The 15,797-nt window shown below is 36.2% G+C and overlaps 4 protein-coding genes across 5 annotated transcripts; 2 read left to right on the top strand and 2 right to left on the bottom strand.

Moving 5' to 3' along the window:
• Window positions 1-82: 82 nt before the first annotated feature.
• On the bottom strand, window positions 83-2,208 carry LOC133672961 (uncharacterized). Its single transcript, XM_062093537.1, has one exon. The coding sequence runs from the start codon at window positions 2,007-2,009 to the stop codon at window positions 258-260; it is 1,752 nt and encodes a 583-aa protein (XP_061949521.1). The 5' UTR covers window positions 2,010-2,208; the 3' UTR covers window positions 83-257.
• A 3,484-nt stretch (window positions 2,209-5,692) lies between these two features.
• Window positions 5,693-11,238, top strand: LOC133673023 (uncharacterized). 2 transcript variants are annotated; one of them, XM_062093616.1, is made up of 10 exons: window positions 5,693-5,935; window positions 6,669-6,819; window positions 6,932-7,118; window positions 7,879-7,949; window positions 8,203-8,340; window positions 8,430-8,521; window positions 9,186-9,457; window positions 9,921-10,006; window positions 10,194-10,295; window positions 10,750-11,238. In XM_062093616.1, the coding sequence occupies exons 1-10, from the start codon at window positions 5,868-5,870 to the stop codon at window positions 10,753-10,755; spliced, it is 1,173 nt and encodes a 390-aa protein (XP_061949600.1). In that variant the 5' UTR covers window positions 5,693-5,867; the 3' UTR covers window positions 10,756-11,238. The 2 variants fall into 2 exon arrangements, with proteins under 2 accessions (XP_061949600.1, XP_061949599.1); XM_062093615.1 differs by having other exon boundaries at window positions 5,694-5,935; window positions 10,781-11,238.
• A 205-nt stretch (window positions 11,239-11,443) lies between these two features.
• On the bottom strand, window positions 11,444-14,124 carry LOC133673024 (pentatricopeptide repeat-containing protein At1g62350-like). Its single transcript, XM_062093617.1, has 3 exons — window positions 13,692-14,124; window positions 12,625-13,017; window positions 11,444-11,769 (listed from the first exon to the last, which is right to left on the bottom strand). The coding sequence occupies exons 1-3, from the start codon at window positions 14,007-14,009 to the stop codon at window positions 11,740-11,742; spliced, it is 741 nt and encodes a 246-aa protein (XP_061949601.1). The 5' UTR covers window positions 14,010-14,124; the 3' UTR covers window positions 11,444-11,739.
• Window positions 14,125-14,585: 461 nt separating this feature from the next.
• LOC133673025 (uncharacterized) lies at window positions 14,586-15,345 on the top strand. The gene has a single exon (XM_062093619.1). It carries the CDS (start codon window positions 14,667-14,669, stop codon window positions 15,192-15,194), a length of 528 nt encoding a protein of 175 aa, XP_061949603.1. The 5' UTR covers window positions 14,586-14,666; the 3' UTR covers window positions 15,195-15,345.
• The last annotated feature ends 452 nt before the right edge of the window (window positions 15,346-15,797 follow it).

Genomic DNA, 15,797 nt, shown 5'->3' with positions numbered 1-15,797 from the left:
CTAACCTTAATATTGAATTGCCATTGTTGAAATGTGAAAAAATAAATTTTGAAGAAATAAAATACCAATGCAAAGATCAAAATTTGCAGAAAAGTTAATACATTTTATTTAGAGAAAGTCGTTACAATGATACATCTAAACAAAATACTCCGTGAAGTGAGTAGTAACATGTATAAAACCTGCTTGCCCTTATTTCACTAACACATGGATAGGACAGAAGTTACAAATTGCATTCTCAATTTTGACTACTACCTGTTCTACTTCTTGGATTCTGGCCTGCACTTGGCATGCACAGCCGGACCTAGTCGACTTCTATCCATGCTTTCTGCTACTGATTTCCTTGCTGCGTTCAGGTAGACAGCTCCTCTGAGTATCCAGTCATCAGCCTCATGACTGTAGAATTCTTCAAATGGTTCTCGACACAAAGCACATACTTTGTTGCCGTCAGTGGAACTCACCCAATCTTCATCTTCTTTTTCCTTCCCTACAGGAGCATCAGCTTTTGAAAATCCAGAAACTGCAGCAACTTCTGCACTAGCAGCCAGCCACATATCAACACTAGCAAACCACATATGCGAAATCCGTTGGTTCTGCTTCTGCATCTGGTGCTTAGATATCCTGGCTTTCCGGTTCCTAATCACATGCCAATCCATATGCTCCCTATGATCTTCTTGGCACTTGAATCTGGTTCCACACGTTGAGCATTGCCTTGGCATATCAGCATATAAGGATCTAATCGCAGATTCATGCCTCACCTTAAGCTGGTTTGCATCAAACACAACACCACCACTAAAATCGTCTTCCTTTTTCATCAAGGAATTCAAGAGTGAATTTATCAAACCAGAACATTCATTAGCCACAAGTTGGTTACTGGTTTCCTGCAACCTTGGTGCGCAATTGAATTTCCTAGCAGTATCTGGATTATTACTTTGGACTTCATGTTTAGCCAAAGAAATTACTCCATTACCATCCAAAGAGGTTTGCAAATCAGAATAAACACAGGCTACTTGATCCTGTGAATTCAAAGGCAGATTTATAGCATTGTGATTCACCAAATTAGGCTGCATAACTGGAGGATTTGGAGTGAAACCCCCATTGTTGTTAAAAAAATTAGCCCTTGTAAAGAAACCAGAATGCATTGGAGCAGCTAATGACTCTGAATTCGTAGAAATACTTTTAACATCATTCAAAGAATTAGACTGCAGGAAAGAAGGGTTTGTTAACAAACCAGACGACACAAGAGAATTTTGTGACGGTGAATTTAGCAAACACATATTTGTTACATTACGATTCAACATAGGCTTTACAACGGCAGGATTTGGTATCGAGTACACAGGGCTTCTTAGTGACTTTGAATTATACAAAACAGGGTTTGGAATGGGAACCCCATTATTAAAGTCTGGCTTGTTGGCTTGAATCTGCTGCAAGGCTGGGAGATTCTGCTTGAAAACCACAATATCAGCCTCCAAACTCCTGCCTTGAAACTGTCGAGACACTTGAGGATTTGGCACTGAAACCCCGTCATAAAACCTTTGCTTCATGCCTTGAAATTGCTTCGAAACTGTAGAATACGGCCTTGCAAACACAGAATTATTAGCCTCGGGTTTCCAAGCTTGCAAATTTGGGACAAAAACCCCATTATTTGTCTCTGTTCTCTTGGTTTGAAACTCTGGTAAAGCCTGGGACATTAGTTTCGAAACCCCATTATAATTCAACCGTGGCTTCTGGTCTTGAACCCTTGCATTGAAACCAGAAACCCCATTATTAATCTCTACCTTCTTGGCCTCAAACTGTGGTAAAGGTTGAATCTTTGGACCGAAATTGAAAACCCCATTATTGCTATTATAATGATCAACCCTCGGTTTCTTTACTTGAAACCAACGTGGATTACTATGATAATAATCTCCTCCTTGCTGCTGTTGATTCATGTAAATTGTTCTTGATCTCTTATGAGAGTCCAGAACTGGATTGTAATGGTGGTCTGTTCCTGTTGTAAATATTGCAGCCATGTTTATTACTTGAATTTGCAATGAATCAACACCAATAACACTAACCAAACAAAGAAAAGCGAACCCTAGACAAGAACAAGAAGAGCGAAGAGTAGACAAGAAGAAACAGGTAGAGAAAGCGAGAAATGTGGTGGTTGATGGTGATGGGTTGGTTTTATAGGTAACAGAGGCGGTGGGTTTTGCCGTTTAGCTCTAGGATTACGCGGTGTGGCTGGCTGGCTACGCGTATTATACTAAACGCTTTGACTCCCTTTTTTTTTTTTAGTTAAGGTCAGTGAAAAAAAAAAGATATTTATTTTTTACTCGGTATAAACCATAAACATCCTTGGAGAAGTACATATGCTATCGAGTCAATTTACAAATTATGATAATAATTTAGATTAATTATTTTTATCAAAATAATAAATTATTAACTTTTTTACAAGAAATCGACTTGATAGGGTTTGCAATAGACTTAGTCACAAAAAACAAATCACTAAAAATCGGGTTAAACTTTAAATTTTGAGTTTTTGGAGTTAGTTTATGGGTTAAATTTAACAACTTTGTTTTTGAAAAAATAAATAAAGATAAAAAGAAAAATAAACAAAAACAGAAAAAAAAATGTTTTTTTTTTTAGCTTACAACAAAAATTTAATTAATTTTCTAAGCAGATAGTATCTACTTACAAAAAAAGAAATTTCAACCTACCTCACCTGTTCAAATCCCACAGAAATATCAAATACTATCAATACAACAGTGTAAAAAGCCTATAAGAGAAACTTCTTGTTGCAGCTTTTGCCAAGATAAAGCTTCTGGTGTTTTTGCAACCAATGCTGAAGTAGTCGATAGATCAGAAAAAAAATGATCCAGGTTGATGGTGCTTGAACAATCACGAGAGAAGGTATGGTGATAACATGTATATCGTTTCGTCCATGATGCATTGAACTCAGTTGCTTACTCCGAGATCTCAGTCCATGATGCAGTGAGCTCAGTTGCTTACTCTGAGTTCTTGGTTGCGCATCGATTCTCAGTACAAAAAAGAGATGGAAGACTGTGGGAATTGGAACAGACTTTGCTCAAGAATCTCGGCTCACCCTATACCTTTCCCGTCTTTCTTCCCTCTTGCGCTTTCTTGACAGTTCCTTATCCTTGGCTTTCTCTGCTTCGAGTTTTTTTCTTTCCTGTTCTTTCTTTAGCTTTCGCTTCCTCATCTGCCATGCCACATTTTGTAGAGAGTTTAGCACTTCCATGTTAAGAATTACTCAGCAAATAGAACAACATCATATACACATGCAGCCATTTTAATCATTGATGCAAACTAGTTACAGTTTGGGAACATAAATCCATTTCTTCCATCCAGTTCTGTGGGAAACATAACCATGTATTGCAGACGAGGCTTTTACTAATTTGAACGTGAATATGTATTTCTTCATAAGAATCATAACCTTGCCCTTTCTTATTACCAAGTAATTTTGATAAATGCAGCTATTTGTAAGATGTTCTTCATGCACGTTGCTGCTGAGTTTCGACTCTAAAGCAACATCACATGCAAGAAATTTAAGCTAGTCAGACAAGAAAAGGTAATATTCTCCACTCTAAAGCCAGGCCAGTCAGTCCAGGAGAATGTTTTTTTTTTAACACTGACCAATTGCAACAGTAACTTTGACCACTTGAGCAAGAATCTTTCAATTGAACTTCACGGTATTCATTTTCAAAGACTAGAACATCAATTATTCAAGTCAATATGAAGATCAGAAGTTCTTATTTAAATGCATACCTTTTCGTTCGTGATCAATCGAAGTTGTTCTACAAGAGCATGAACAGTATATTTTAGATTTATAAGTTACTGTCCTTTAACGACTTTCACCTTTGGCAACATTGCCATAAACATTGTTCGAAAACATTATGAATTCCAAGATTTAAAAACTGTATTTGCAATCTTGAATGCCACTTTTATTTCAACCTACTGGGCTACAGATCAAGTAAAATAGAGACATTTTCCAATTGCATTTGAGCAGCTCAGAGATTCATGAGCTGCACTTTTTACTGCTAGGTGCATGGTTTTAACCCTTGTTTCACATTTCAGATTCAAGATTCCACCACACTACTTAATTTCATTTTTAAACAAAACAATTCATTCATAGCATCACAGGTGATATATTCATTTCCATCTCTGTAGAAGACAACAACGTTGAAGTTGCTTTTTAACTAGAATGTTAAGGCAGAAATCGTGTCATAGAGGTTCCATTTCGGCACAGAACTGCCAATCAAATATATTATTCTAACCACGCATTATTCTGCCTGCATCCAATTGAATATGCGGCGAGACAATCAAGTGCTCTCATTCTCTCATTGGTGAAGAGATCCAACAATTGATATTCTTTGAAACTTCAAAGACAGTAGTTTCTTAAGATTTATCAACAGCAAAGCACACCCTTACTAGAGCAAACCAAAAGCTGTTCAGTTAACAAATATCAGATTTCTTTCTTGATCTGAAAACTTGTGAACAAAATCAAGAAAAAATAACCTGATTGTTCGCTAAGTTCTGGACAGCAACCACTCCAGTGTTGGGAGGGGCAAGGGGGGCCCAGAATGGGCTAGACAATGCATGTGCTCTGGTGTGTACTTAAGCATGCGATGCCTTCCATTGCGATCCTCGATGGCATAGACCAGGGTAGTTTGGTAGCGCCTCCAACCGATAGAAAAAATTACAGGGTCTTTAGTCTTCAGGACCTTCCGGTGCCATTTTTTTTATGTCGCGCGGATACATTTCTAAACGCCATTCTCGGGTGATAAGCTAAACTACGAAAAGAATCTGTCAATTCGAGATCCATTAATAATTGCATATTTGCATGTAATTTTTTGGAAAACACTCATTCTAATACTGTTCTAACATAAGCATGTTTAGTTTCAGAATTCTTATAGGATTTAATGCATTAAGCTAAATACATAAGTATAATCTATGTGGTTTTAATCCAGCCATTAACATAAATTGAATAATTTTCTTATATTTTTAATAAAACCATATCAAAGTTTCCAAGTGATTGAATCATTTTCCTTAATAGAAAGAGGAAAGTCTAGTCATGTTTTGGAAATATTTGGTTGGTGGTGGCTAAAATTGCTTTCCATTTTATCATGTCTTTATTATTTATAATTTAATTTTGAAGAGATTGTAAGAATAATATTTTTTATAAATATATAAATGAATGACAGGCTTCAGATATAATTTTTTTTTTAAAAAAAATACATAATCTTAATTTGCAAAAGTTGACCCCACAATCCATTTACAGTAAAAAAAAAATATTTTTAATCAATAGAATGGCTGTTTATTTCTCCTGATAAATATACTATTTTCATGTGGATTATATTCTTAAAATTTGATTGGAGAGTAATTTAATAGTTAGAATAAAACTTTTAGATGAGAATGCCAAGTAAATTTAAAATTATTAAAGTTACACAAAAGAAATTAAGATAATGGAGATAAATAAATATATTTCATGACAAAAATTTACTTTAAAATTTTATCAAATATAAATTTATTTTTATATTTTTATTTTCATTTTTAAAAATATCTAATTTGGTGGTCAAATACCCTTATTTCTCAAACAACCAATCGCAATAAACTTTGTGAAGTTGGATTAAGCTGTCATTACATTATTATATATATAATCCCTAATTGATTTTTGTGCTGGAATATAAATTTCTGCGCTGGTAAGTGAAAAGGGGCATCATTAGCCATCTTTAATCTAAAGAACAGGGAAAAAGGACTAAACTTGAAAACAGAGAGAAGCGAAGCAAATAAAAAAGCATGCTCCTTTATTACAACTTTACACAGTAGCAGACCTGCAACAACAAATAACAGCATCACGAAGATAAACCATGAAGAACAGCGACAATAATTCAAGTTTGGATTCTAGAATCAATCAAACCCTCAAAAATGTTCAAGGGTATGTCTTGAAATTCTATTTCTTGAGGGATTCTTGTTTCTTATTATGTTAAAGGTCTCATCTTTGCAGTGTTTAATGTTTTTTTTTAGTTTAGATTTGAAAACCCATTTGAGAAAATGCTTCAGATCTCTTGAATTATTGTCAGAAATCATGAATTTGGATCGGTGGGATTTAAAGTCGTAGGTTTTTTTGGTAAAATTTTTAATTTTTATGGATTTTGATGTGATTTCAATTCCTAATTATTGGCATTTTCCATTTATTCCCCTTAGATTGTTGTAATTTGTACTTAGATTTGATAATCCATTTGTTTAAAAGAGCTCTGGATCTCGTTATCTTCCTCTAGTAAATAAGATTATAAGTTCCGAGGAAATGAAATTCTGCAGTCATCTGGAAAATGATTTCAAACTCATGCGAATTGCATTTGATCTTGAAAATTGCAAGGTAGAGTTGATAAAATTGATATTATTTATATGGTGGGAGAGAGAGCAAGAGTTTAGAGGAATTCTGTAACGGTGGAGATAGGTCATTGGACACAACTACAATGATTGCTTGATGCATGCTCATGTGATGACATGCATCTGTTTGCGGGGTGAAAAGTATTGCCTTGTACATGGTTAAGGGACATAGTTTGACATTCATATGGCTGGAGGTGTTTTTCTTTTCAACTCCTTTTACCATGAGCTGTGCTAGACTTGAATAATGGCACTTAGATTTTTTTTTTCCTGCAATGAAGGTTACTTAAAGGTCGTAGTATTCCTGGTAAAGTTTTACTGACCAGGAGAGCAGATCCACCAGAGGATCCCAGCTTACGATCATCAACTTTTGGAAGGAGCTTCTCAGAAAATGATGCTGGCACAAGTGATCAAATGGACATGTCGAAGGAGGTGATATGGATAATAGATTCGTGGCATCAATTTTTGTATATGGTGCAGTATTTTTATGTGCTAGAGTTCAGTAATTGAGTACTTGAACAAAGAAATCTTAATTGTAATGTAGGCAGAAGCCCAGGGTACCAGCAAGCAGCTAAACAATAACATGACCACAAACAAGCTAAAACCTACAAACTCCAATGTTGAGATAACGTCCAAAGAAGTTCAGAAGTCTGTCATGGGTGCTAGAGCTACAGATTCTGCTAGAGTCATGAAATTCACAAAGGAGCTATCAGGATCCACAGTTACATTAGGTATGCTGGTATATGCTTGTATATTACTGTGGATTAATCACGTTGATTGACCTTAGGCTTTATATTCAGACCTTTATAATTCAAGTCCATAGCATATGTTAAATGTTTCTATATCTAAAACTTGTGATATCAATTTAAATGGACTAACTTACTGATCAATTCAATGGAACAACTTTCTACATGGATAGTATTACCATGCTTTTAGGATATAATTCTGGATAATCAAGCAACATATAACAGAAAAATACGATTTAAAGTACTTGCTTACTTGAGTGATCCCCAAGGCGAGATACAATAAGAAATGCATTCATTGAAGAGTAGGTGGTTGTAGCACCACTTTTGGCAAAGAGCTCTCTAAAATGCTTCAGTCATTTTCAACAACCTTGAGGAGAAATGTGCTAATCCAGATTGCTGCATGCACTAGAGGAAGGCCATAGAGGAGGTTTAGCTGGTGAAGAAAGATTTAATGACCGTAGATTGATAAGATGATGCGGACCTGGATGTATGGAAGTAGGGATTTCTGTAGCCAGTTTCACCAGCAACTAGATTAGATTTTACGCTCTTAGAGCTTTAGATTAATTCAGTGGGCATATTTTGGATGCTGTCTTATGATTTCTGGTATTTCATATATGATAAAACTGGGATTTATGAGGCTTGTTTAGATGTTTGCACCTGCACCCATCAGCATCACATTTTCTTGTACGTGTCAAGTTTCATAAGCTATAATATTTCCCTCATTCTTTTCATATGCATTGTGCAGAGAAGTTGCGTGAGTTAGCTTGGAGTGGAGTACCACCATATATGCGCCCAAACATATGGAGGCTTCTATTGGTAAGCCTGTGGCCAATTTCAAGTAGGATTGATATGGTTTTGACTAGAGTACTAGAAAAATAGCATTGTTACCTGTTTGCGCTGCTAGAATCTAGTGATCCTTCTCCATAGAGTCTGTTGCTTCCTGTGTGAAAATGATTCATTTGGTTATCGAAGGCTTACTTAGCACGGCCTTTTGATCTCCTGATCACGATTGTTTTTAATGAAACAAAATTTATTGCGTGTTTGAAATTTGAATGTGCTCTGACCACAGGGATATGCATCGCCTAATTCAGATAGAAGGGAGGGAGTTCTAAGAAGAAAGCGCCTTGAGTACCTTGACTGTGTTGCCCAATTTTATGACATTCCAGATACTGAACGTTCAGATGATGAGATCAACATGCTTCGGCAGGTATTTCCACTGCATAATTATGTTTGCCTTGATCGTTTGTCAACCCTGCATGCCCAATTCTTGACAATTTCCCTTGCTTCCATTGTTAGATTTCTGTTGATTGTCCAAGAACAGTACCTGATGTCATTTTCTTTCAGCAAGAACAAGTTCAGAAATCATTGGAGCGCATCCTTTATACATGGTTAGATACTATTTCTATCATCTTTCTTTGGCACCAATGGATTTCTGTTGACATGCAATTGAAGTGTTAGATGATTGAATTGAGAATTAAAGGAAAATCTTTGACTGTTCTTTGACACATTCCCTTCAGTTTATTATTTTCTTGGTGATTTTTTGGGACAAATCTTGCTACATAGATCACATGGCAAACTAAATATCTGATCATATAATCAATATGGGTTTTTCATCCTGGGAAGTCATCAATTAAATGACAATTATATGTCTTGACCTGTGTGCATCTGGATGCTGGGAATGTGCGAGAGACACTGGGGCAGAATCTCTGAAGGACATCGAAGTTAACATGATAAAGTTCTGTAAATATCAGCCATAATATAGAAGAATTCATAGCCTTATAACAAACATCTCCTGTCATATAACTCCTGACATCTGACACTGAAAAGGATTCTTGCATGAATTCTTAATTTCTGAAAATAAGCCCTGATATGTGCTAAATACATGACTCTACTTTTGCTCAGTACATTATAATTTAAACTGAAATACTCTCTTGAGAGTCCCACATCTGAATCTGAGGTGTGTAGTTGTAAATGTGCTCGGTCAGTTATCTCCTTATTATTTGGTGTAATCTGATTTTCCTTCAGGTGTTATGGTTCTTGATTTCTTTCCAGGGCCATTCGGCATCCCGCAAGTGGATATGTTCAGGGAATAAATGACCTTGCCACACCCTTTCTGGTTGTTTTCTTGTCCGAACACTTGGAAGGGGACATACATAAGTGGTCAATTTCTGATCTATCTCCAGATAAAATCTCCAACGTAGAGGCTGATTGTTATTGGTGCCTATCTAAGTTACTTGATGGCATGCAAGACCATTACACATTTGCTCAACCAGGAATACAAAGACTTGTGTTTAAGCTCAAGGAATTGGTTAATAGGATTGATGGTAAACATTTTTTCTATGTTGTCCTACCAGCGAGCCTATGTTTTTCTTGGTTGAAGACCCGAGTGCATATGTTGCTAAATTCATGGTTGTCTGCTAGAAGGGAATCATTTTTACTGCTATAGTAGCTTTCATGTCTATACCTACTATAGTTCCCTATCTTTTAAACTGTTTGTCCTCCTCTGTTCCTCAAAAAATTCAGCACCATTCACCAAGCTGATGTATCAATATCTCTTCTGCATTCAGTGCATACAATTTTTTTTTTTTTTTCAAATGTAACCTTGAGACTTCAACTTGTGCATGCCTAACCCGGCTTTTCTATAAATTTATCTGTAGGGTCAACTATGCATGACCTGTCACGATAACCTCATGTATAGCCCCAGTTATTTCTAATTTATTTTATGCTTAATACGGTCAACTTTGCATGCTCTATTGAGGAATCTGTTTGTTTTTTAAATGGTGACAGAACCTGTTTCGAGACACATGGAAGAGCAAGGGCTTGAATTTCTTCAATTTGCTTTCCGCTGGTTTAACTGTCTTTTAATACGTGAGGTATGATTCCTCACTTAAGACTGTTAGCACTTGCAATTGTTATATAACCACCATATATTTATTTTTTTAATATTCAGCTAACTAGTTCGTAGTGGCCCAAACTTTTAAGTTTGAAGCTGCTGCAGTGGCAAGGCCTCATGCTTATGTTATTTAATTCTGAAGCTTATGTCTTGCTTTGTTTCATTAGATTCCTTTTAATCTCGTGACTCGCCTATGGGACACATATCTTGCTGAAGGAGATGCATTGCCAGATTTCCTCGTATACATATTTGCCAGTTTTCTTTTGACGGTGAGAATACTTCTGCTTGGTTTCATGTTTCAAAGCATTACTTCTATAATGCTCATTCTTTTCCTGGTGCTTGTGAAAATGATAGATGGCTTTTCTATATGATGCTAGTTGTTTAGTTGATGAGAAAAGAATAACAGGCATGCTGTAACATTCACAAGGAATTTGGTTTCACTTGCTGCTTTCAATTTTCTTAACTAAGGTTTTGGTTGGTTTCTGAATTGCATTCAGAGCATGTAACATGTATGAATTACCACTCATGCATTTTGCAAAATCACTGACTTCATAAATGATGTAAAATGCCATCCAATGCTAATTCCAAATCAATAGTTTGCACTTTCTAACTTTTCTATATCATTGGCTTGTCCTTCTCATTCTTGATGAGTCGGATGAATCTTTGCACATTTTATCGAGAATATATAATGGTGGCTTTCATTGAAATATTTTTGCATCACAGGCTTAACAGTGTTTGGTTACCTTTTTACCAGTGGTCAGAAGAGCTTCAGAAGCTTGATTTCCAAGAGTTGGTGATGTTTCTTCAACACCTACCAACTCAGAATTGGACGCACCAAGAGCTTGAGATGGTGCTCTCTAGAGCATTCATGTGGCACAGTATGTTCAACAACTCCCCCAGCCACTTAGCAAGCTAGAGAGCATTCATGTGGCACAGTATGTTCGACGACGCCACAGAGAGAAAAGAGGGATTCTTCATTTGTTGACAGCCCCGTTTCGGTTTCCTTGTCCAATAAATTTTGTTTTCCATTTTTTGAGGGTCCCCTGTAGTGGTCTATAATCTACAAATGTATGTGTTGTCTCCATTCTAGCGGAGGAGATCAACCAATGTTGTCATTTGTGTTGTGGCTTGTAATATTTGTATTTTTTTTGTATTTCAAGCATTTCCTTGTACATTTACCATTCTAACTAAAAGAAAGTACTTCTTTGTATCTTTGAAGTTCACCATTGGGAGTTGACAGAATAACATTTTGTATCACTTCCCTTAATTTCTTCCTGGTCTTCGAAGTTATACATTTTTTTCCATTCTTTCTTAGTATAAGACTTTTCAGAAATCCGAATGAGGTTGATGGAACTCAGTCACGACTCTTTATAGAAATACAGGTATCAGATATCTCAATAAAGATGTGGTCATGTGGTGCTGAAAAGCCTGGAAAGTGCAAGTTTACTTCAACTTTTGCCAATATCTAGTTTCTCCATTATCCAATGGGGTTCCTTCATTAGCTAACGTTTTGCCAGCCCATATTCCTCAACTATTCTAATGCTTTGTTCTTTTAACAACTTGCATGAACTCGTCTGCTCTGCAGCTTTAACAATGTACAAATCAAATCTGCCTCAAAGGAACTGGCAGCAAAGTTCCTAGCCTTCTGACATTTAAGTACACAGTACTGCAAATCAGCCACGACGACCTTTCCATTCTAAGCACTGGAAATCTTCAAAAAAAATCGACCACCAGCCTCTTTACCTGAGGAAAGAAAATGTGAAATATACAAGTCAAGAACGAACACAAGTTCTTACAATTATGTATAAACATTACCCCGGCTATACCAGTGTACTCCTTTTCACGTACTTGAGTTATGCAGTTCACAGTCAACATAAAGTTGCAGTTGGAAAAAAGTGAAATAAAAATGAAGTGCAAAAGCCAGCAACAATCAGGATTCAGGCTCTTATCTGCTACTTTGCACAACTACTGCAAAAGCCACCATGAATGAGGATTCAGACTAGGTTATAGCATAGTGGAGGCATGCCCCATTTTATTCCTTGTCTTTTCCTACTTGGAACTATTATTAGATTGATAAGAACTGCCTTATTCCATTAAGAAGTGTTTCTATATCAAAATAGCTGGGACAATGTCATCCTTAAACAAAACATTTGTTATCTGCAAGAAAGCCTCTACTATGTCCTTATCCTTCATACAAGATGTGAAATTTTCAAAGAACACAAAGCATCATAAACTGACCAGAGACAACGGGGAAGATGGTGAAGTTTTTTTTTTTTTTTTTCTCAAAATGAAATTCCTGATCAATATGAAAGTGATTTTGAAGCTGATCCACTATTCAGTATAAAAAACAACAAATCCTAAACATAACACAAGATTGAAACAAGGCCACAAAACATTCCATGCTCTTTTGGACCATAATCCATGACTAGTCTACAAATTATTCAAACTTAAAAGGGTCTAATGTAATCTAGTTTTAAGTACCAATAGTTGGTTCCAAGCAACATAATCTGATGCAATTTACTGATTTCCACATGAATAACAAGACAGAACAAATGAATAACAAAACTAACTGGATATAGGAAAAGGCTAGGTACTTACATTTTTCTTTCTCTCAACTTCTTCAAGGAATTTCTTAGGATAATCCATATAATCACCACATTCTTTCTTTATACGATCTACAAGCTCTTCTTTTCCAGCATCCTCAAGGTTCCTAATCAAAATTCTAAAAGTTAACTTATCCGGGTCACATCCTGATGCCTTCATTCTTTCATATGTTTCCATCGCCTTATCAATCATACCCACTTGCAGATAAGCACCAATCATCTCAGTGAATGCTCTTGTATCCGGTTTCAACCCTTCTTCTTTTTCCAATTTGCCAAAAAATTCCTCAGCCATTTCAACCATTTTGTTCCTCCCCACCATCTGAATCATTGCATGATACAATAATATATCTGGCTTGTACCACACCTCCTTCCTCACAAAATCAAACACCTAAAACCCTGATTTCATTTCAGATATCCATAAAAAAATACAGTCCATTGCAAGCAACGAAAGTGCAAAGCACACATGCATCTGTCACAACTATCCAATCTCAACTGTACCCACCCATACATTTACAAGCCAACATTTCTTCATCTACCTACCTAGACTAGACAATTCATGAAAAAAGTGACGCACATGCATCTGTCACTTCCATTTATTCAACGAGAAATTATTATCTACTACACAAAACCAATCATATTTGGTTAGTGAGGATTGAAACATGTTTGGTTGGAGCCCTAATGGAGACATAAAATAGATGTCTCTGTGACATTAAAGTGAATTTATGTTGTTTCAAAACGTGAAAAACAAAGGGACATCTCCCTTTTGTTCTAACTGACCATCTTCCTCTCTCCGTCTCGTCTCTTTTATCTCAAGACAGTAACCAATTGCACATTGTAATTCATTTACTATACTAACCAGATAAATTACTAGAATCTAGCGCACAACCAATGAAACTGTATTCGGTCTAAAAGTTCCTAATGTTCCCATACAGTTATTGCACGAATAGTTCAGATTGGATAATCGTGACAAAAGCAATTATATTTAGCATTTATCTAGGTACAATAACAAAATAATAACAGAAGTAATAACATTTTTCTTTTCTTTTCTTTTCTTTTATTTACCTTGAGGGCCAAGTCCAACTCATTTTGGTTTTGCAAGACAGCGAGGGTATCCAATAAGTCAGTCTTGAGCAATCTCGAGAGCTTACTGTTAAAGACTTCTTCTAATCTTGGTGTGGACGATCTAGCTAACTTGAGAGACTGGATAGCTTGAATGGCTTCCGTGGATAACCTCTTTGCCCTCCACAAAGGTGGTCTTGGCTTCCCTCTTAGACTGCAGGTGATGACTGAGGAACGAGGAAGGTGGGGTTTTTGTAGGGTTTTGTGGAAGCCTAGTTGTGGGATTTGGAATTTGAGAGAACCCATTAATGCGGATTTCATGGTAGTGCTGCTGCAGTGTGGAGAAGATGTGGAAGAGGCGGGGAGGAGAAGTCATAAAGCCTTGGTTAAATACAAATCGGTACCATAATTTTAATTCAATTTCATGTTAGTCCCTGTATATTAATTTGTTTTGCATTGTCTCCATTGTGTGCACAAATATTTAATCGCTTCATTTTGATATTTGAAAGTTTTGATTAGCAATAATAATTAGTTCATATCAATTTATATATAAGTAATATATTGATTTGAACATATTAATCAACACGATATAACATCTTATATTATAACTTCACATCATAAGTCTATATATATTTCACAATATATTATATAATATCAAGTGATTAAAATTATAAAGAATAGTCCTCGCTCATTGTATAATTACAATTGAGAAATAGCATAATCTTGCAAAATTTTAAGATTTTTTAATTAATATAAATCAAATTTAATTTGATATATATCTTTTGAAAATGAAATTGATGCAAACAGTGAAGCACCAAATTGTATCTTTGACATTATCGTGTAATGATTCCACGACATGTCGTTGGAAAAATAAACCTATTGATATCCCCGAATGCCCAAACAAAACAAAGAATCCACAGTAAGATTGGATATTTTTTTTGTGAAAGCTGAAGAAGAAGAAGAAAAGATTAATCAAAGATGGGAATATCAGCCTCAAAACGAGTCAAAACAACACTATCCAACTCACAAGAGTTCAACTTAGCTTGTGACTCAACCTTCACTCACTGTCTATCCCTAACTCAACATGCTTTCCAAGGCATCCTCCCTTACCAGCTCCCTACCGCCACCACTTACCTCCACACCACCCTCACCACGACCGCCGCCGCCGCCCCACTAATCCTCAAGTGGGTACCATCTCCACCAACCCGGGGCCAGATTGACTGGGCACTCCGGATGGTCACAAACAGGAAGCCAGGAGCAGCCCAGGAGGAGAAAGGGGAGCTTATTCTTGAGCATGCCAAATTTAGAGAGTGGGCTTTGGTTTTGTTCACAGAGGCTGCTGTGGGGAATGCTGGTAAGGCTATTTTGGGTCGGCTGCCACTTGGGGTTGCTGGGATTGTGGGTGTTGGTGCTGTAGTGAAGGGTGGTAAGGAGGTGGTGGGGGCGGCGATTGGCGTTTACGCGCTTGGGGTTGTTACTTCTGTTTATCTTAGTTTGTCTGGTTAAGCTTCCCATGTGTTGTGAGTTTTGTCTGTTTGACACGTGGAGATTATTTTCTGGCTATTTGCAGCTTTGTATGGGTTCAACCACATTGTGTTTTGATGCACTACCTGTCGTGTATGGTAGTGCTATAGATTTTTTTAGAAGCTTGGCAAAATGTGGGATGTTATTGTAATATATATATATATATATATAAAAGAAAATATTTAATAACGCGTACTCTTGCTTGGGTTTTGATTAGATTGCAAGTTAATGTATTGAGTTGACCAGATTTAACGAGTCCAACTCTTACTCAGTTTGATATAAAACATAATAAGATGAAATCCTAATAGATTGATGATATATAACCTAGTTGATCCGTTGTGCTTGTGCTGGGTCAGGTTATATAAACTTAATTTTGAAAGATTAAATTGCACTGACTAGAAAAAAAAATGAAAAACATCTTAATTTATTTATTTATTATATTATTCTGTTTCAAAACAACCTTTTGATCATCATGACTTATACATACCAAATTTGATCCAAGGGATTAAAAATTCACTGAATAAATAATGAAAATAATTTAAGATGCGGACGTACCTGAATGATCACATGAACATCATCTGAGAA

This window comes from Populus nigra, chromosome 14 (genome assembly GCF_951802175.1).
Source record: "Populus nigra chromosome 14, ddPopNigr1.1, whole genome shotgun sequence".
In the NCBI taxonomy this organism is placed as follows: domain Eukaryota; kingdom Viridiplantae; phylum Streptophyta; class Magnoliopsida; order Malpighiales; family Salicaceae; genus Populus; species Populus nigra.
The sequence above is the reverse complement of the archived record's forward strand: the minus strand, read 5'-3'. Positions and strand labels throughout refer to the sequence as shown.

Coding starts and splice junctions, on each gene's coding strand:
- LOC133672961 (XM_062093537.1), bottom strand. CDS start 2,009: ATGGCTGCAATATTTACAACAGGAACAGACCACCATTACAATCCAGTT.
- LOC133673025 (XM_062093619.1), top strand. CDS start 14,667: ATGGGAATATCAGCCTCAAAACGAGTCAAAACAACACTATCCAACTCA.
- LOC133673024 (XM_062093617.1), bottom strand. CDS start 14,009: ATGAAATCCGCATTAATGGGTTCTCTCAAATTCCAAATCCCACAACTA. Junction 13,018..13,691: donor AGTTGGACTTGGCCCTCAAG/GTAAATAAAAGA, acceptor TCAGGGTTTTAG/GTGTTTGATTTTGTGAGGAA. Junction 11,770..12,624: donor AAGTTGAGAGAAAGAAAAAT/GTAAGTACCTAG, acceptor TTCTTTCCTCAG/GTAAAGAGGCTGGTGGTCGA.
- LOC133673023 (XM_062093615.1), top strand. CDS start 5,868: ATGAAGAACAGCGACAATAATTCAAGTTTGGATTCTAGAATCAATCAA. Junction 8,341..8,429: donor AGATCAACATGCTTCGGCAG/GTATTTCCACTG, acceptor TTCCATTGTTAG/ATTTCTGTTGATTGTCCAAG. Junction 8,522..9,185: donor GAGCGCATCCTTTATACATG/GTTAGATACTAT, acceptor ATTTCTTTCCAG/GGCCATTCGGCATCCCGCAA.